Genomic DNA, 20,032 nt, shown 5'->3' on the forward strand with positions numbered 1-20,032 from the left:
AATCCGAAAAACTAGGTCAAGTACACCAACCAAATATCAGGTGTACAACTTCAGTGTATGTGCACTATTGTGATGCAAGGATATATTAGAAGGCCAAGCGGTTTTTGATTCCACATTGGCAAAATGGAGAGGATAAAAAACACATTATAATTTTCAGACTGCTATTTGACCTTGACCGCGTTATTTTTTTCAGTCCACCATTTGACCTTGACCTTTAACTCGGTGAGGGATGCGATGTAAATTAAGCATGAATGCGCCTTGATCGAGGTTATCTGGAGGGCAATTTTGTTCCGATCAGCCAAATCTTAGTCGAGTTATGGTGAATATGTTAATATGTCTTTATAATAGGGTAATGATCTTAAAATTAGGTCAAAGTCAAAGGATTATTGCAAAAGTTAATTTTGAAAGTCCTCGGACATTGGCAGAAAAAAGGGAGAAAAACCTGAATGGTGGTTTAGTACTTCAAGGGTTATAAGAAACTCTGGGGTATCATTAAAATTGGGGGCGCTAATTGTAGAAACAAACCCTACAACAGCTATAAGCCTCCCCCTATCCTATAAGGGGAGGCTTAATAAAAACATAAGATAATAATTAGGGAAAGAATAGACATATGAAAGTGAAATTACCGAGGAATCAGAGAGATGACTAAACAATCGGTCTCTGGCGTTGCTAATTGGGAATGTGACACAACAGTGAATCTGAACAAATAATAAGAGATATCTAACTGAAATGATCAATTCCCCTAGGCCCGAGGGCAATTCCCCTTGCTGTATGTTATCCTTGGTGTCCTTGTGTTTTATACTTCTCCCACCCACCCCCCCCCCCCTTCCCACGCCTCCTCCCCCCAAGCCCTCTCCCTCCCACACATCTCCCTGCTCTTAAATGTTGTGTGCTCTCAAGTGTTTGTGTGCTTCCCCTTCTCTTGTCTTCCGCTCCCTCTTTTTATATATTTTGTTTGTCTGGTTGATTTGTTTGTGAAGTAAATGTCAGCTCTTCCACGAGCCTCGATTCAGTATACAAAAAAAAAAAAAAAAAAAATTGAAAGATTGATGTTAAATTATCATCCTTTCTCCAATTATAATGAACCTCACACATACTTTAACCGAAAGTGGATGGAGGTTGTGTTTTCACTCAAGTCTGTTTGTTTGTATGTGAGCACCATCGAGAGCGATTCTTCATCATCGAGCGATGGGGACAAAAACGAAATATAGCATGATATTTCAAAAAGTTGTGGATGGTTTAAGACAAAACTTGGTGGACGATTTGTTTAGGTGAAAATAAGACAATTAGATTTTGGTTCAGTTCCGGATTTAGATCCGGCCTATCAGTGGGATACAAAACGTAAACTGTTCAGGCTGGCGGAGGTTTGCGCTCTACCGAGTGTCGTTCTAGTTTGCCATTGGAATTTCTAATCAGAATGCAAATGTTCAGCGAACTATGTGGTTGGTAAACAAGCTCATCACAGTTGATAGCAATCACAGTTCTACGATACTCTTCCATGAGTGAACATGGATTTTGTATACTGAATCGAGGCTCGCGAAAGAGCTGACATTTACTTCACAAACAAATCAACCAGACAAACAAAACATATAAAAAGAGGGAGCGGAAGACAAGATGGGGAGAGAAGGGGAAGCACACAAACACTTGGGAGCACACAACATTTGAGAGCAGGGAGATGTGTGGGAGGGAGAGGGCTTGGGGGGAGGAGGCGTGGGAAGGGGGGGGGAGGGGGGGGGTGGGAGAAGTATAAAACACAAGGACACCAAGGACGTCCAGGACAGAAGTTGGTATTTCTAAAAAGTGGAATTGGGGTGAAATTAGTGGGGGTAGAAAAGATCAAGGTTTTGGATGGGGGAAGATAAGAGATGGTGGTGAACAGCTGTTTTAAAGACAGATAAACAGTATAACTCTCATTTCTATTTCATCAATGGAAAACACACACAAACAAACAAACATCTCGCATTGCTTCTTTACCTTTGTCACGACCCCAGACACCACCATAGGAAACTTTGGTGGACTGCAGGCACGATGAGGGAGACAAAAGGCCAAAGAGACTATATTAGAGTTATATTCCGAAGGTAATTTCCATTTTTCTTTTCTACTGAACCCCTTCCACTTTTGCTTGCACAAAATGACATCATATTTGAAGGACAACCTTTTATATGCATCCAATTTACTCAACCTCCCTAATTTATGAGCATTGCTACTTTGTCTTAATGCAGCTCTTTATCATCACTTTTCAAGCTATATTATAACTCGAGGCTGCAAGGAACAGGTGCTTTGTTAACTCACAAGTTGTCATAACGTCATAATGACAATTATGTAATAGTGAAGAGCCAGAACAATGATTCTATTGATCTTCACATCTTATAAACAAAAGTCATGCATCATAAAACTTGGTCTTGGTTTCCCTCGTCAGATCCGAGTAGAATGAACATTCGCTGCAAAACACGAGATTGACTCACCATAAACAAGCCATCCTATTCTTTACAATTTCCAATTGTTCCCACATTCTTGTAGGGTTGGCTGGGGAACGTTTTGGTCCAAATATGTCGCAAAACCAAATATGTCTGGTTTGACTTTGACTGTAGGTGGCAGGAAGTTAGAACGTTTTGGATGCCAGTGATAATTCCGCCATACTCTTTGTGAAAGACACCATGAGATTTATCCACCAACACACTTCAAGGCCCGCTGGGCCGGTTACTTTGAGCGGCTGTACCAGGCTGACCCACCGGCTGTTGAGTTGGATGTCAGGGGTGTTGCTATCCCAAATGCTGCCCCCCCCCTCCCCCAATTAACTGTGAACCACCTTTACTTGTGGAAACACAGGCGGCTGTGAACCGGCTGAAAGGGGGCAAACCTCCTGGGATTTGTGGCATTCATGCTGAGCTTCTCAAGGCTGGTGGAAATGCTGTACTTTAGTCGTTGCATGCAGTTTTGTGCTCTGTTTGGAGCACAGGCATCATCCCAACTGACTGGAAGAGGGGCCTTGTTTGTCCCCCTCTGGAAAGGGAAGGGTGATCACCAGGACTGCAACAACTAACGAGGGGTGACGCTACTCTCTGTGCCGGGCAAGGTCTTTGCTTGGATCATTCTTGAGAGGGTTTGCCGCAATCTACTCGAGCACCAGCGACCAGAGCAGTTGGGCTTTACACCGAAGAGGTCAACGATTGACTGTATCCTTGTGCTTCGGGTCCTCACCGAACGCAAGCGAGAGTTTAGCTAGGGGCTGCTATCAGCCTATGTTGATCTCTGCAAAGCATTTGATTCGGTGAATCGGGATGCCCTCTGGAGGATCCTTGGTCTTGTGAGGTGCCACCAATGCTGATCAATCTGATCTCTGAACTATACCCTGGTACTGAGAGTGCTGTGAGGTGTGGTGGCTCCATCTCTGACTTATTTCCAGTTGTTACTGGAGTTCAGCAGGGGTGTGTACTAGCTTCCCACATTCTTCAGCGCTTGTATGGACTGGATTCTGGGGAGGATGTCGGAGAGGTCAGGCTGCGGTGCATCGCTTGGGAGTGTCAAGATCTCTGACCTTGATTTCGCAGATGATGCAGTCATCTTTGCGGAGACGCTGGATATTCTTACGGGGCGGGGGCCCTCCAGGCACTGAATGAGGAGGCAGAGCCGCTGGGATTACGGATTTCCTGGGTCAAAACCAAGATCCAGGCTTTCAATGACATCTTGTCTGTGCCTGTTTGTGGCGAAGATGTTAAGGTCACGAAGAGATTCACTGACCTTGGCAGTGTTATTCATGTCTCCGCATGTTGGGAGCCAGAGGTTAATAGACGTCTGGGTCGGGCCTGGGGAGTCATGGATTCACTGGATCATGGGGTGTGGCACTGTCGGTATCTATGCAGGAGGACGAAAGTCAATCTTTAAGTCCTTGGTGCTTCCAGTCTTGCACTATGGATGTGAGACTTGGACCCTTACCAAGGGCCAGAGAATGAGACCTAACTTCTTTGGAACAAAGTCTCTTCAGAGAATCCTTGGCTATCGCTGGTTGGGCTTTGTGTCCAACGAGCGGTTGCTGAAAGAGATTCAGATAATGGTCCTTTCCTGTATGGTCCGTGAGCATCAGTTGCGGCTCTATGGACATGTGGCTCGTTTTCCGGACGCTGATCCAGCTCACCAGATACTCTCAGCAAAAGAGCCTCATGAGTGGAGGATGCCAATGGGCCGACCGCGTGCCTCGTGGTTGCAGCAGGTTGATCGGCATCTCAAGGAGAAAGGGATGGGCTAGGCATCAGCCTGGGAGATGGCCAGATGGAGGCCCCTGGACTACCGTCGGAAAGTGGATGCGGTGACGCGCTGCTCTGGCACATGCTCCCATACCTGACCTGATACTGGAAGACGGGTCATCTAGATTAACATACTGCCAATGGACGGCACACTGATTGATGTATAGCCCTGAATGTGAAACACCCAGGATGACAGTTTATAGCTGGGCATACATTAAAAGAAACTCAACTAGAGAGCTTAAAGAACATGATATGGACATCATGAACATCACCTTTATACACCAGTTCCGGTGTTGGCTTAACGGTTAAGGGGGCTGGCTTAAGATCCGAGGGTCTTGAGATCAAGCCCCTGCCGTGCCGTTGAATTAACACCAGGCGGGTCAACTCAGCCTGTCATGCTTCCGAGGTCGGCAAAATGAGTACCAGCTTGCTGGGAAGAATGAGCCATTCGAGTATCCTGTGTCGGAGTGGCGACACATCCAGGATTGTGCTTCCGAGCCAAGGAAAAAGTGCTGAAGACGTGAAATGAGCGATTCTTCTTCTTCTATGTATTGTCACCTGGTCAGTTGCGACAAGGCAGGTCTATTTGGGGGAATCATCAGTGCTTTCAGAGGAGAACAAGGAAGAGGGAACGTCCAGTGAGCCGGCGGTAGTGTGTAGGGAGAAGGGTTGGCAAGTATATTGTCATCCATTTAAGGTAAGGCGTAGAGGATATCATTGCGATTCATTTTAAGCGTTTTTTTGTTTGTTTGTTTTTTTGTTTTTTGTTTGTTTGTTTGTTTTTTTGGTACACAAGATCGAGGCTCATGTAAGAGCTAAATAGAGTTTCGAGTTTCTAGCTCGAACTGGAGTGTGGAAGGGGAAGAAGGAAGCTGTGTGAGAGGCTCACTGGATTTGGAGGAAGTTTAGGGAGGCAGGTCGAACACTGTAGGTTGTGAAGTTGGTTGTTTGGCGGTTTCTTCTGCTGCAACAGGAGTGGTAACTGAGCGTGGAAGATTTATGGGGATGTATGTGTGGCGTGCTTGTTTTACGTTTCTTTTTCTCTTTTGAGCAGGGTATGTTGTGAGGTTATTGGGTTGGGTGGTTGCTCTCACATATAATTTTGGTGCAGTTGAGCCTGAGAGTGAAAGTTTTTGTTTGTTTGTTGTGGTTTGTGTTCTTCTTGATTGGGGGTGGTGGATACATATGTATCCATGTGTAGTTGCTGCATGTGGATGCATTGCGTGTTTGTCAGTGGATCGTATTGAGGTTGTCGGGCTAAAACGGATGATGCTGAGGAATTTGACTGAAGAACCAGTGAGCTCAGCATTGATATATGTATTGTTACGTTTGTAGGGGTTAGGCAGCGATTACCTTAGTCCAGGTAGAATTGAAGAGGTTGTGTGCTCTGACTGTCGTGAAGAAGAAGAAACCCCATGTAATAAGTAGGAAATTTGTGTAGACCATATGTCGTGGAAGAGCTTGTATCTTCATCCCCATGAGAGGGGTGGGGTTTGTTAATTAGCAAGGGATTATGGGTAAATTAATCCCCTGTATGTAATCTATCTATAATTCCAGTAATCTCTGTGTGTATGTTTGTATGTATGTATGTCTGTGACCGCTGTTTCTCGACAACCACGGGTCCGATATACTTTAAACTTGCCAGGTATATTGCTGGGGACCCGAGGATGTGCCTTTTCAAGGTTTCATATTAATCGGACAAGTAGTTACCGAGCTATGTCCAAAAAACGATTCAACCAATCAGAGAGCAGCGAGCTATCACGTGTGCCGAACGTGCCGAACAGACTCTGCCTCGGACGGCACATTTGAGAGCGTATTCATTTATTTCACGTTGGCAAACTATGTTGGCGTTAAACTATGTTTTAAAACTAATTAAAACTAATTTGCGATTCTTTCGCTTTCCTGCGCGTTTGTGCACGCTATGGCGATTTCTTTACCAAACTCCGCAAGCCGTTCGCTTTGGACCAAACCATTTCATGTAAATAGAGGGGGGGGGGGGGGGGGTTGTCACCGTACTCGCAAGCCGTTCGCTTTGGACCAAACCATTTCATGTAAATAGAGGGGGGGGGATATAATTTTAGATATAGATATAGTACGGGCATGCCCTAGTAATAATAATAATAATAATTCATTTATTTTGTATAGCGCTTTTCAAGAAGCCCAAAGGCGCTTTGACAGAGTGGAAAACATAATGCATAACAATACATGAAAACAACAATTGCAAAAAGACAAGAATCAATAGGGAAATATTTAAAGCAAAAGGAGGGAGAAGGAGAAGAGATAGTCAGGGGTTAAATGCTGTGGGTTGAATGTTGAATGCAGTGTTGAACAGGTGGGTCTTTAGTGATGTTTTGAATGTGGTGAGTGAGGAGGAGTCTCTGATGGTGTGAGGTAGTGAGTTCCAGAGGGTGGGAGCAGCGATGGAGAAGGCCCTGTCCCCCCAGGATCTGAATTTGGTCCGGATGGAGGGGGTCAGGAGGTTGGTACCAGCAGAGCGGAGGTTGCGGGTGGGAGTGTGTCTGGAGAGGAGGTCAGCCAGGTAGGATGGGGCCAGGTTATGGAGGGCTTTGTATGTCAAGAGGAGGATTTTGTACTAGATTCTCTGGGGGATGGGGAGCCAGTGAAGCTTGTAAAGGACGGGGGTGATGTGGTCACGGGTCCGGGAATGGGTGAGTAGACGGGCAGTGGAGTTCTGAATGTATTGGAGTTATGGCCTCGGCCTCGGCCATTTAATGGCCTCGGTTATTTTTGCTCTGCTCCTTATGACACCAGCAGCACACACACGGTAAGAAATCGCCCATTAACCACACTAAATAAAAACCAACCGGAAACAGGACATTGAGCACTATGTAGTGTCTCACATACCTCCAATCAACTGTGGATAACATCGACCTGGTGAGCACACAGGCACAGAAGGTCCGTGAGGCCATGCCTCGAAGAGCAGTGATTGGTCCAGGATTTGATTGGCACAAGGGCTGGTAACGTGGGACTCGCTGATAGGAGCGGACATGGAGACGTCGTGAAATGACGTCAGCCTCGCGTACAAAACAATTAGAATGGTGGACATTTTGGCTCTCGGGTTCTGGATCTGGTGGTGAACGGTCATGTCCCGACATCGCTCTTCTTCTTTCATTCATGAGTCCTGGCTTTTGACAACAAACGGTCAAGGCTCTGGACTTCCTCGCATCTTCTAGCTGTGGTGTTTGTGTTGGGGAACAAGATAGCGAGGATAAGCGCGGCTGGAAAAGCGAACTGTGCACGGAGGCCTGGTTTTCCCGCCCACGAGCCACGTGGCAAAGCGTGCGGTTCCCACCAAGGTAGGGGAGAGAGGAGGGGGCAGGGGGGTTGACGATTCCTGACGAGATTCAAGAACAGCTCGGAGCCAAGTGCCCTAAAAATAACATTCATTTTCCAGTTATTTTTTTCCCTTGTGTTGTAATTAAGTCTGTGCGTGGGCGCCCCAATTAGGAATTCAGTTTTGCCGCGTTTTATTTTGTTACCGGCATTCTCTTTAATAAAGCCGGCACCCTGATATATACTGCATATTGACAGTATATATCAGGTCATGTATTCAGGACAGGTCAGTCTTTTGAAACTGCCACTGGCAACATGTAGCCCAGTGCTACCTGCCACATGGTCAGGTTGTCGGCGACTAGACAGACACCCCTCACTGGCTTTGCTAATGGGGAGGGTGACTGTGACACCCTGCCGGGACCAAAAACAATACCTGGCAAAGGGCGGATGAGCTCCCATAAGAAGCCAATGGCCATCCAGTAAGGAGATGGTGTCTCCGAAAAAACACCCATTCAGTTTGGACCAGTTTTAGTCATACCAAAGACTTTAAAGATGGTATGTATTGCTTCCTTTCTTGAAAAGGATAGAGCACGGACAATCCCTATTGGTTGGAATCCATAGGTAGGAGAAAATTCCTTCTGATGAAATGCCCCGCTGAGTATGGTGAGAAAAGCCGTGCCATTGTTGTGACGTTGCATGTACCCAGAGTATCCCAGGATGTGACAGCAGTGATGGCACTTCCCCCAAGCTCAGTGGCTGTGTTAAGTGTTTGTCTCGTCAGTATGTCCAGGTGTGTGTGTGTGTGTGTGTGTGTGTGTGTGTGTGTGTGTGTGTGTGTGTGTGTGTGTGTACTGTATTACAAGCTTTAGCCTATGTATTAAAATTGATATATATATATACACATATAATTTCAAAACACACCTGGTCACAAGTGTGTCTCACTGACCGGGTCCTCAGCATCAACCCGTTTCGGCCCTTCAACCTCGATACGGTCAGCTAAGGTGGGCCAGCAGGGGCACGTACGCCTCCAAATGCAGCAGCTACACCCGGATGCGTACATACCCCCACCCCGAGCCAGTGAACACGGACTACAACAACAAAGCCACCTCCACTCCCAGAATCGACAGCCCTTCATCCACTCACTCACACACCAAAAAAACAAACAAATAAAAACAAGCGACCACCACCCTTACACAGGCCTGGGGATTTCAGATCTCATCGGTAACCGTTTTTCGGTTCCGTGATTTAAGTTTATGGGAACCGATGGGAAACAACATTCCGGTTCCGTGCCCAAACCTAATGGGAAACGATTTTTTTCTTCCTTTAGAATTTGTAAAGCAAAACATTTCTAATAAAAAATAAAAATTGTCGTGTCCAATAATAAATCCTGTCATTTACATGTGTGCAATGTAATTAACGCATGTTCATTATTGAGGTTGATGTTTATTATCAGAGAAGAGCAAATTCTGTCAATATGATTGTGTATACCCTTATGAAATAAAGTTTTATTATTATTTTAAGTTATATGATGAATGGATGAATGAATGATCGTTTTAAGGCCATTTTCCCCGGTAGAGCAGGGGTTAGCCTTGCGGGCCCCATGACAATCATGGTTCCCTGTTTGCGGCAATGTTTTTATGGCCGGATGCCCTTCCTGACGCCAACCCTTGGTCGCCTCTTACGATGCGCAGGGACACGGTGTACCTATTCTAAATCGGGGTAAACACCGTGATCATTCATCCCAGCAAGCTGGTACTCAAAGCTTAAGCTTAAGTTATATGATGATTCTCCATTTTTTTAGAACTGACTTTCACAATATTTTCTGTCTCATGAGTTGTAACGCAAGACAACAGACACCGTTAATGCTTCAACTATTATGTAAACCAACAACGAATTGACCCCCCTCCCTCCCCCAAACCCCCCCCGCCCCTCCTCTGTTCGGTCTGCACAATTTGAGAACCCCTCCGCGTCTAGCATAGCACTGTACTTACTACTACTGTACATACTAGTTGATTCTCCATTATTAGGTTTATGATACTCACAGCTTTTCAGAATTTCTCCACCACAGAATTAGAGAGAAACAAATCAAAACAAAATACTTATTTCAAGTCAAACTGAACAGTTTAATAACATAGCACAACTTCCATAAGTTTCGGTGGAACAACTTAAAGGTCATAGTAAAGCGCGGCGTTACGCGCGCTGCTTGTGAGCAAGGAGGAAGCGGACAAGCGGTAACATATAAACGTCTTTATTGTAAGACTACACTGTAACTCTGAAATGCTCCGGGCTGGTCGCCCGGTGTATATCATGAGGCCACGCCTACCCCTCGGGCGTGGCCACCGCCCACTTGGTGCGTGGAATGATGTCACCACGCCAGTGGGCTTTTGTGTCCGCCACACGCGCCCCCCCAGAATTCCCGCGCACCTGGAGGGCCAGTTTGCGGGGCAGACGAATGACCCGGCCGAAGCGCCCCCTGGCGATCGGCGGCGTCCGGGGTGCAGGGATGCCAGGTGGGATGCCCCTGGCTGCCCCTGGGATGGGTGCAGGACCGGGGGGCGGCGTGGCGGCGGGGCTGGGCGGTGCCGGGGGTCCGCCCGCAGGAGGGCGGCCCCGACGTGGGGGTCGGGCCACTGGCGGTGGATGGTCCACATCGAGGTGGGCCGGCTTGAGGCGGTCTACCGAAACGCGGTCAGGAGTACCGCCGATGTCCAGGGTGAAGTGCTTCGCCCCGGTCTCCAGCACGCGGAAAGGCCCGTCGTACGGGGGCCGCAGTGGTGTCCGATGGGCATCGTGGCGGACGAAGACGTACTCCGCCGTGTGAAGCTCCGGGGCGACGTGCGTCGGTGGGTGCCCGTGGCATGCCGTTGGCACCGGGGCGAACCTCTGGGCGGTCTCTTGCAGAGCGGAGCGCTGCTGTGCCGCGGACCATGGTGCTGTGGAGTCGGGGAGGAACTCGCCCGGCACCCGCAGCGGTTGCCCGAAGACCAACTCCGCCGCGGATGCGCGCAGGTCCTCCTTGGGCGCCGTCCGGAGGCCCAGCAGGACCCAGGGGAGCCTGTCGACCCAGCCGCCGTCGCGGAGGGTGGCCCGGAGCGCGGCCTTCAATGAGCGGTGAAATCTCTCACACAGGCCGTTAGCCTGGGGGTGGTAGGCCGTGGTTCGGTGCAGCCGGACCCCGAGCCCCTGCGCAACCGCCCCCCAGAGCTCCGAGGTGAACTGGGGGCCGCGGTCGGATGAGATGTCTGAGGGGGCGCCGAACCGGGCGACCCAGGTGGCGATGAAAGCCTGCGCGACATCGGCCGCCGTTGTCGACGCCAAGGGCACGGCCTCCGGCCACCGGGTGGTGCGGTCCACCATGGTGAGGACGTAGGTGAAACCCCGCGAGGGGGGCAGAGGTCCCACCAGGTCCACGTGGACGTGGTCAAACCGGCGTTCCGGCACCGTGAACTGGGCCAACGGGGCCTGGGTGTGCCGGTGCACCTTGGCGTGCTGGCACGCGAGGCACGTCCTGGCCCAGCCGCGGACGGCCTTCCGGAGGCCATGCCAGACAAACTTGTCGGCGATCAGCCTTTGGGAGGCCCTCGCGCCCGGGTGGGACAGGCCGTGGATGGCGTCAAACACCTGGCGCTGCCAGCCCGCGGGCACGATGGGGCGAGGACGCCCGAGGGAGACGTCGCACAAGAGGGCCGCGCCCGCGCCGTCGAACGGCACCTCGGTGACGCGGAGGCCCGTGACGGCGGTCCGCAAGGCCTGGACGTCGGGGTCAGCGGCCTGGTCCGCTGCCATCCGGGCATAGTCGATGCCGAGGTGGACTGCGTGGGCGACGGCCCGGGAAAGGCAATCCGCCACCGGGTTGTCCTTCCCCGCGACGTGCTGGATGTCCGTCGTGTACTCGGACACGGCCGAGAGGTGACGTTGCTGCCGGGCCGACCACGGCTCGGTGACCTTGCCCATCGCGAAGATCAGCGGCTTGTGGTCGACGAAGGCAGTGAACGCCCGGCCCTCGAGCAGATGGCGGAAGTGCCTGACCGCCAAGTGAAGTCCGAGCAACTCACGGTCGAAGGTACTGTAACGGCGTTCGGGCGGGCGAAGCTGCCGGCTAAAGAACGCCAGCGGTTGCCAAGCTCCACGCACCCATTGCTCGTGCACCGCGCCCACCGCGTAGTCCGAGGCATCGGTGGTGAGGGCGATCGGTGCATCGGGCGCCGGGTGCGCGAGCATGGTGGCGTTAGCCAAGGCGAGCTTCGCGCCCGTGAACGCCGTGTCCATCTGCTCGGTCCAGGTAACGTCGCCTTTGCCCGGCTTACCTCGGAGAGCTTCGTGCAGGGGGCGCAGGAGCTGGGCGATACGGGGCAGGAACCGATGGTAAAAGTTCACCATGCCCAGGACTCCTGCAGCCCTCTGATCATGCGGGGGCGCGGAAACCCCTTCACCGCCTCCACCTTGGCCGGCAGGGGGACGGCTCCGTGCCTGGTGACACGGTGCCCCAGAAAATCGATTGTGGCGGCGCCGAACCGGCACTTTGCGGGGTTCACAATCAGGCCATGCTGGCCCAGGCGTTCGAAGAGCGTGCGGAGGTGGCGTGGGTGCTCTTCGCGGGACGCGCTGGCGACGAGGATATCGTCCAGGTAAACGTAGACAAAATCCAAGTCGCGCAGGACGCTGTCCATCAGTCGCTGGAACGCCTGAGCCGCATTCTTCAGACCGAAGGCCATGCGCAGGAACTCGAAGAGTCCGAATGGCGTGATGACCGCCGTCTTCGGGACGTCCTCCGGGCTGACGGGGACCTGATGGTAGCCGCGTATGAGGTCCACCTTCGAGAAGAAGGACCTGCCCGCCAAACGGGCGGAAAAGTCCTGAATGTGGGGGACGGGGTAGCGGTTGGGAGTCGTGGCGTCATTGAGACGGCAATAGTCCCCGCACGGTCGCCATCCCCCGCCGGGCTTCGGCACGATGTGCAGCGGCGACGCCCAAGCGCTCTCTGAGCGCCGAACGATGCCGAGTCGCTCCAGGGTAGCGAACTCCGCTACTGCCAGCTTCGTCGGCTCGAGGCGGCGTGCCCGGGCGTAGACCGGTGGCCCGACGGTGGGGATGTGATGGGCCACCCCGTGCTTGACGGCCCCCGCCGAGAAGGTGGGCCGCGTGAGGGCCGGGAAGCCGGCGAGGAGGCGGGTGAATGCGTCTGCTGCCGGAAGCGTACAGACCAACGTGGCCGGAACCGAATCGTTCGGCAAGCCGCTTGGCAAGCCGCTCGTTGAGCTGGGCAACGCACAAGCGAGCGAGCTGAACGTCTCGGCCTGGACAAGCCGTCTGCGCTTGACGTTGACCAGGAGCCCATCAGCGCACAGGAAGTCCGCGCCAAGCAGTGCCATGGGCATGTCGGCGGTGACGAACGTCCATCGGAAAACCTGCCCTCCAAACCGCAGAGAGAGGCAGCGTTTTCCGTACGTACGGATGGGCGTCCCGTTCGCGGCAAGCAGCGCGGGGCCCCCAACCGTGGCGTGCTTGTCTGACGTGCCGGCGGGAATGACACTCACCTGCGCTCCCGTGTCGCACAGGTAACGGCGCCCGGAGAAGGTGTCCGTTATGAACAGCAGGCTGCTCGAACGGCCGGCGCTCATCGCCACTATTGAGCGCCGGCCCGGGCGTTTCCCGACCCGTTGAAGGAGCACGGCGGATGACACCGCCGAGCTTCGTGGCCGAACTTGGCGTGGAACCAGCACCAGGTGGTGGAGCTGGAGGAGCGCGGCTGGCTCCGCCAGGCCGGTGGAGTTGGCGGGTTTCCCCGTGGTGGCGGTTTTCGCCGCGGCGGTGGGCGGGGCGTGGCGGCGTTCACGAGGTGCGCATCAGCATGCTGCTGAACATCAGCGTGCTGTAGAAGCTGATGCTGTGGAACATGCTGCTGAACATCAGCGTCGAGGGCCATGACGGCCACGCCGACACTCGCCCGCGTGTCCGAAGCGGCGAAGTACCTGTCCGCCTCGGCTGCCAATGCTCGGGGTTCCGTTAGCTCGGTCCCGGCCAACGCGAGGCGAACCTGCGCTGGAAGTTGGCGCCGGAAAAGCGCCCGGAATAGCGAACCGGGGGCTTCGTCGCCCAACAGTGACAGCATATGGTCCATTCGGACCGACGGGCGCGTCTCACCGAGCTCGGGGAGATCCAGGAGGCGGTCGGCCCGTGCGTCGTCCGTGAGGCCAAACGTGGCTAGGAGTAGCCGCTTGAGTGCCTCGTACTTGTGGCCGTCCGGTGGGTGGCGAAGGACGGACACAACTCGAGCGGCCGTGCCGGGCCCGAGGGAGGCGACGACATGGCAGTAGCGCAGGTCGTCGTTGGTGAGGCGCCGAAGCTGAAATTGGGCTTCGGCTTGAACGAACCAGACTTCGGCCTGGGCCTCCCAAAATTCGGGAAGTTTAATCGCCATTGCCTTGTCGTTGGCCATTGCAATGGCGTCGTGTTCGGAAGGATCGCTACGGCAGATCCAACGTCGAGGGTCACCAGTAAAGCGCGGCGTTACGCGCGCTGCTTGTGAGCAAGGAGGAAGCGGACAAGCGGTAACATATAAACGTCTTTATTGTAAGACTACACTGTAACTCTGAAATGCTCCGGGCTGGTCGCCCGGTGTATATCATGAGGCCACGCCTACCCCTCGGGCGTGGCCACCGCCCACTTGGTGCGTGGAATGATGTCACCACGCCAGTGGGCTTTTGTGTCCGCCACAATAGGACAATAAATGGATTGTATTGCAAACTGTGCGATGTTCCGCAAGTCCCATGTCCATATAATACATCGGAACAACGTGAAAAAGTTCGTATTTAAAATCGTGTCCTATAAACTTTAAGTAATATCAAACGTATAATATCAAAGTAGGACTTCAAATATAAATTTCAATATAGATTTTCTTGACCGAATTGCATGTTCGTCTTGCCGAAATCATTCAAAACTGTTGGCCCCTCTACTTTCAGGTAACATATACATGTACTTTCAGGTAACATATACATGTACTTTGATATTTGAGCTTTGCCGGCCTAATTCTGTTGGAAATAAAACTTAACTTCTAAAATAGTTAGCTGAAAATCACATGTGAAGGCAAATACTACATCTTTTTGCCTTACACTGCCTTTCTGCGATGGGAAACGTACTTTCGGTTCCGTGTTTTTGCTAACATGTTACCGACACGCTACCGGTAACGATCGTTTCCGTGAAATCCGCAGGCCTGCTTACAACATGCACCACTCAAACAAAAACACATCCATGCAAAACCACACCCACTCCTGCAAAAAACACACACACACACACACACACACACACACACACACACACACACACACACACACACACACACACCTCCATTTCTCTTCCTCGCTCAGTCACTACCCCTTTAGGTTGATATGAAGCACCACCAACAACCTCAACCTACACCGTTCGAAGTGCCTCCATAAACTTCCTCCATATCCAAAGTGAGCCTTTTGTTACGTGGTCCCCTCGGTGACTACCTGGTCTCGGTGACCGCCGGACCGTGAGAGGACCTTCGCCAGAAAGTAGTATTATATATATGCGCTTTCGCAACGCAATCCCTATGAATTCCACCCAAGAGAAACTGATGTGCAATGATATATTTCCAGGGTAAGGATATCATATGATTTCAATGATACAATCACGGATATTCCCCGAGCAATCAACAACAAACAACCATCAACAATTCCCAATCCACAATCAATTCCCTATATGATTAAGATGGCCATCTTATATATGGGTGTCCACTTCTGTACTCACGACCCCCTTTTGGTCTCTGCCCCTCACAATGTCTCTGGGCCCCTCCTGACCGAGATGCTGGTCGGCGTCGCCGCACTCGGGCGGTTGAACGAACCCCGGGTGGACGTGTTTCCACCGGGCAGGTATCGTACCAGGCACCGCGGCTGCAGCCCCTCGTGGCCACGCGAAGCGGGTACGGTAAAGCAAGCCAAAAGCCCCACGCCGCTTGCAAGGCGTGTTAGGCCCCAACGTGCGACCCGTACGCGTCTGTTTAGACGGTGCCGCGAACGGTGCCAGACGCGGGGTCGATGCACGGCCCCACGTCAACTTGACGTCTCCACCGGGTAGGTACACGTCCCGGTAACTCCTCTCGCCAGACGGGCTTCGGAACGCCGCTTTTCCACGCAGCGCAAGGTCGATCCCACCTTTCGTCGGAGCGGGGCGAGGAAGAAGAAGACTCGTCGCTTTTCTTCCTCGTGTCTTTTTCTCTTCCGTTTCCGGTCACTTCCGTTTCCGGACACTTTTCAGAAGGGCTCCTGACCCTCCAACCACAACAACCCTTAATCTATTACACATGGATAAGCAAAGACCTGAATGGTAATTCACATACATTCACATAAATATGTAACACTCCCCCCCTTCAAGAAAGAAAGTTTGAACCCAGCGAAAACTTTCTTTGCCGGCCAATTTGGAGAAACAAACCAGATAACTCAACCCCCCCACATTATCAGTTCCCCCCGGGCACAGTTATCACTTAAAAATAAAGCAACCAAAATTTCACCACAACCCCTCCAGATTACTCCCTCTGGACTAAGCACCAGCAACGACATTGTCCCTGCCAAATCAAACTCCATCTCATGACCCTCTGACTTTGACCGTCAGTTTCTTGTGAATGAAGGTTAAGGGGTTGATCAAAGATCCAAAGTTAAGCAACTCGATAGCACTTTTTCCGGGAGGCCAAGCCGAGTATTCCCTACATGGATGCCTTTAGGAACGTGGAGTTCACGGTTAGTCCGTGCAGTAAAGTTCTCTACATGGGCGCCTTGAGGAACGTGGAGTTCACGGTTAGTCCGTGCATGAAAGTTCACTACATGGACGCCTTTAGGAACGGCGTTCACGGTTAATCCGTGTAGGAATCTTGGCTCGGCGGCTCCGCCGCATTCAGTGCTTCAACTTCTCAGAACTTCCCTAATAATTAGGGTGGGACCACTTGTCCCTGTAGTCCCATGAATAGCGGTCTCCTTCTCGGCCACTACTTTGCCAATCCTTCCTTCGGGAGCGGCCGTAACTCAGGGAGCCTCCATAATAATATTGATTGCGGCCACCACCAAAACTACCGCCCAGTTGTCCTCTCCTGTAGGCCTCTCGACGCCTACGAAATGCCTTCCCTACTGTTATGGTCCGACCCTCCAAATCCTTGCCATTCCAATTCTTCTCTGCCTCTCTGGCGTCTTTTGTGCTGGCAAACGTGACAAAGCCGAACCCTCTTGACTGTTGCGTTTCCCAGTCTCTTACCAACCGCACTTCCACCAGCGGCCCATATCTGTTGAAGACAGAGGTCAGAACTTCTTCCTCTGTTTTGAAGTTCAGTCCCCCTACAAATAACTTGGCACTTTTGTCGCCATCCCGAGCTGGTGTGGTGTTATTTTCCCTGCTGGGCTCTTTACCAACCCTCAGGTTACCATAAACTTGACCCCCGGCCAAATCATTCCCGATAACCACAGATACACCCTCTACAGGAAGCGTGGCTTGTAAACCGACGGTGACCGGTCCTGACACCAAATCGGACTCCAAATGGATGACATGAAGGGGAGCACTAACACCGCCCCCGATCCCCTGTAAACGAACACTATCCCCCGTTGCCGTCTCCTCGGACCATGGCAAAATGCCTTCAAGCATTAAAGCTGATGTGCCCCGTGTCCCTCAATATCCTAACCGGTTTCCGGTTAGTCGAGGCTCCATCCCGTGACACAAACCCCTCTGAAATAAATGGTTGGTAACCCTTTTGGTGGCGATTTCTCACAATGGCCATTGCATTTGGAGTCATAATAGTCGGACTCCGCTCTGGGTCTTCCCTTTTCATGCGGTAACAACTGGACATCCAGTGTCCAGGTTTCTTGCAAAAAGCGCAAGTAGGCCCGGAGGAAAAACTCGTGGTCTGCCTCGGGCCCCCCGAACTATAAGTTTGTCTTGGGCCCGCATCCCTCTGATTTCGAACAGGTGGGGTATCATAGTTGTCCCCATAATCATCTCGAGGCCGCCACCATGTAAGGTCGTTCTCCGCACCGGGTGTTCCATAACTCCCCTGCTGAAGTCTAGGCGAGGAGTTAGGTTTGTGGACCCCTATTCGGTGGGTTAAGGCATAATCATCTGCCATGGTGGCTGCGTCCCACAACTTTGGTACTTTCTTTTCCTGCAGGTACACTTTGATGTCCTCGTGGACACACTGCTGGAATTCCTCCACCAGGATCAAGTCCCGCAATGTTTCGAAGTCTTTCCCGACTCCTTTTGACTCACACCACCGATCAAACATGTTTTCTTTCACTCTGGCAAACTCCACATGGGTCTCACTCTCCCTCTTCCTGGCATTCCTGAATTTTTGCCTGTAAGCTTCCGGAACCAACTCATAGGCTTTGAGGATGTGCTTCTTCAGTACCTCATAATCTGCACATTGGTCCATTGGTAGCGCCGAATAAATTTCCTGAGCTTTCCCCACCAGCACACTTTGCACGAGTATGGTCCAGGCCTCCTCCGGCCAGTTTAATTGTCGAGCCACTTTCTCAAAGTGTGGAAAAAATTTCGCGACTTCCTTTTCACTGAACGGTGGAACCAGCCTCACATGTCTGCCCACATCCCAGGTTTTCTGGTTAGGTGTCGACCCCGTCAGCAAGGGTGGTGCCTCTCCCCGTTCTCTCATTAACTCCAGCTCCTTGAATTTGATTTCTTGCTGAAGCTCCATGTCACGTTGCTTTAATTCCCTTTCCGCTTTTCTCTCCTCTGCTTCGAGGTCCCTTGCAGCTCTCCTCTCCTCTGCTTTTCTCCCTTCTAACCTTTCCTGGAGTTCTCGTTCCCCTCTCCTTTCCTCTGCTTGTTTCTCTTCTCTCCTCGCTTCTGCTTTCCTTTCTTCTTCTTTTAACCTTTCCTGGAGTTCTCGTTCCACTCTCCTTTCCTCTGCTTGTTTCTCTTCTCTCCTCGCTTCTGCTTTCCTTTCTTCTTCTTTTAACCTTTCCTGGAGTTCTCGTTCCACTCTCCTTTCCTCTGCTTGCTTCTCTTCTCTCCTCTCTTCTGCTTTCCTTTCCTCTTCTGATCTTTCCTTTTCTGCTTTCCTTTCTTCTTCTGCTCTTTCCTTTTCTGCTTTCCTTTCTTCTTCTGCTCTTTCCTTTTCTGCTTTCCTTTCTTCTTCTGCTCTTTCCTTTCTTCTTCTTTGATCCGTTCCTGGCTCCGTAATTGCAACTCCAGTTTCCGGAGCTCAACGTCTTCTGGTTCTTCGGGTAGCCACTCCCAGGCTAACTCGTCCCATGTTCCTAATCCCACCATAGATTGTATCACCGTGGCCTGCAACTCTGCCTTCCTCAAATTAGTTCGGACCTCCAAGTTAAAATGTTTGGCCAATTTCAAGAGGTCCGACTTTAGTAACGCTCGGAACTGTGCCTCACTCGGTGTTACCGCAAAGTTCTGTGCCACAAACGCCATGGTGACTATCGTTAACACCTGTTAACCTTCACCCAAGACTTTACCCCAATTTCCCCAAAAATTTACCAATTAATACTTAATTAATAAATTTTAATTAATAAAAATATTATTTTATTATTTTATACAAATACACTTTTAGATCCCGGACGTAGACCCAATTGCGAATCCGCAAATCGTAATTTGGACGAGCCCCCAATTCTGTTACGTGGTCCCCTCGGTGACTACCTGGTCTCGGTGACCCCCGGACCGTGAGAGGACCTTCGCCAGAAAGTAGTATTATATATATGCGCTTTCGCAACGCAATCCCTATGAATTCCACCCAAGAGAAACTGATGTGCAATGATATATTTCCAGGGTAAGGATATCATATGATTTCAATGATACAATCACGGATATTCCCCGAGCAATCAACAACAAACAACCATCAACAATTCCCAATCCACAATCAATTCCCTATATGATTAAGATGGCCATCTTATATATGGGTGTCCACTTCTGTACTCACGACCCCCTTTTGGTCTCTGCCCCTCACAATGTCTCTGGGCCCCTCCTGACCGAGATGCTGGTCGGCGTCGCCGCACTCGGGCGGTTGAACGAACCCCGGGTGGACGTGTTTCCACCGGGCAGGTATCGTACCAGGCACCGCGGCTGCAGCCCCTCGTGGCCACGCGAAGCGGGTACGGTAAAGCAAGCCAAAAGCCCCACGCCGCTTGCAAGGCGTGTTAGGCCCCAACGTGCGACCCGTACGCGTCTGTTTAGACGGTGCCGCGAACGGTGCCAGACGCGGGGTCGATGCACGGCCCCACGTCAACTTGACGTCTCCACCGGGTAGGTACACGTCCCGGTAACTCCTCTCGCCAGACGGGCTTCGGAACGCCGCTTTTCCACGCAGCGCAAGGTCGATCCCACCTTTCGTCGGAGCGGGGCGAGGAAGAAGAAGACTCGTCGCTTTTCTTCCTCGTGTCTTTTTCTCTTCCGTTTCCGGTCACTTCCGTTTCCGGACACTTTTCAGAAGGGCTCCTGACCCTCCAACCACAACAACCCTTAAT

General features: G+C 51.5%; 2 protein-coding genes across 3 annotated transcripts in view; one reads left to right on the forward strand and one right to left on the reverse strand.

The window, feature by feature from the left end:
• The window catches only part of DAP (death associated protein), a 50,076-nt gene that overhangs the window by 2,625 nt on the left and 27,419 nt on the right, over positions 1 to 20,032 (reverse strand). The window contains exons 1-2 of one of the 2 annotated variants that reach the window (XM_068103227.2): positions 7,110 to 8,095; positions 1,975 to 2,017 (exon numbers count right to left, since the gene is read on the reverse strand). In XM_068103227.2, coding sequence (XP_067959328.2) covers positions 1,975 to 2,017; positions 7,110 to 7,381 — 315 coding nt within the window. In that variant the 5' untranslated portion in view covers positions 7,382 to 8,095. Of the gene's footprint in view, positions 1 to 1,974; positions 2,018 to 7,109; positions 8,096 to 20,032 lie in introns of those variants that run through there. The other variant, XM_068103228.2, reaches the window with a different exon arrangement.
• Positions 4,850 to 20,032, forward strand: part of VPS25 (vacuolar protein sorting 25 homolog) — a 53,745-nt gene continuing 38,562 nt past the window's right edge. Inside the window, exon 1 of the mRNA XM_078766033.1 lies at positions 4,850 to 4,941. The gene's annotated coding sequence lies outside the window, so the exon portion shown is untranslated. The remainder of the gene's footprint in view (positions 4,942 to 20,032) is intronic.

The sequence above is a fragment of the Myxine glutinosa genome, chromosome 12, assembly GCF_964187855.1.
Source record: "Myxine glutinosa chromosome 12, kmMyxGlut1.1, whole genome shotgun sequence".
Taxonomy (NCBI): domain Eukaryota; kingdom Metazoa; phylum Chordata; class Myxini; order Myxiniformes; family Myxinidae; genus Myxine; species Myxine glutinosa.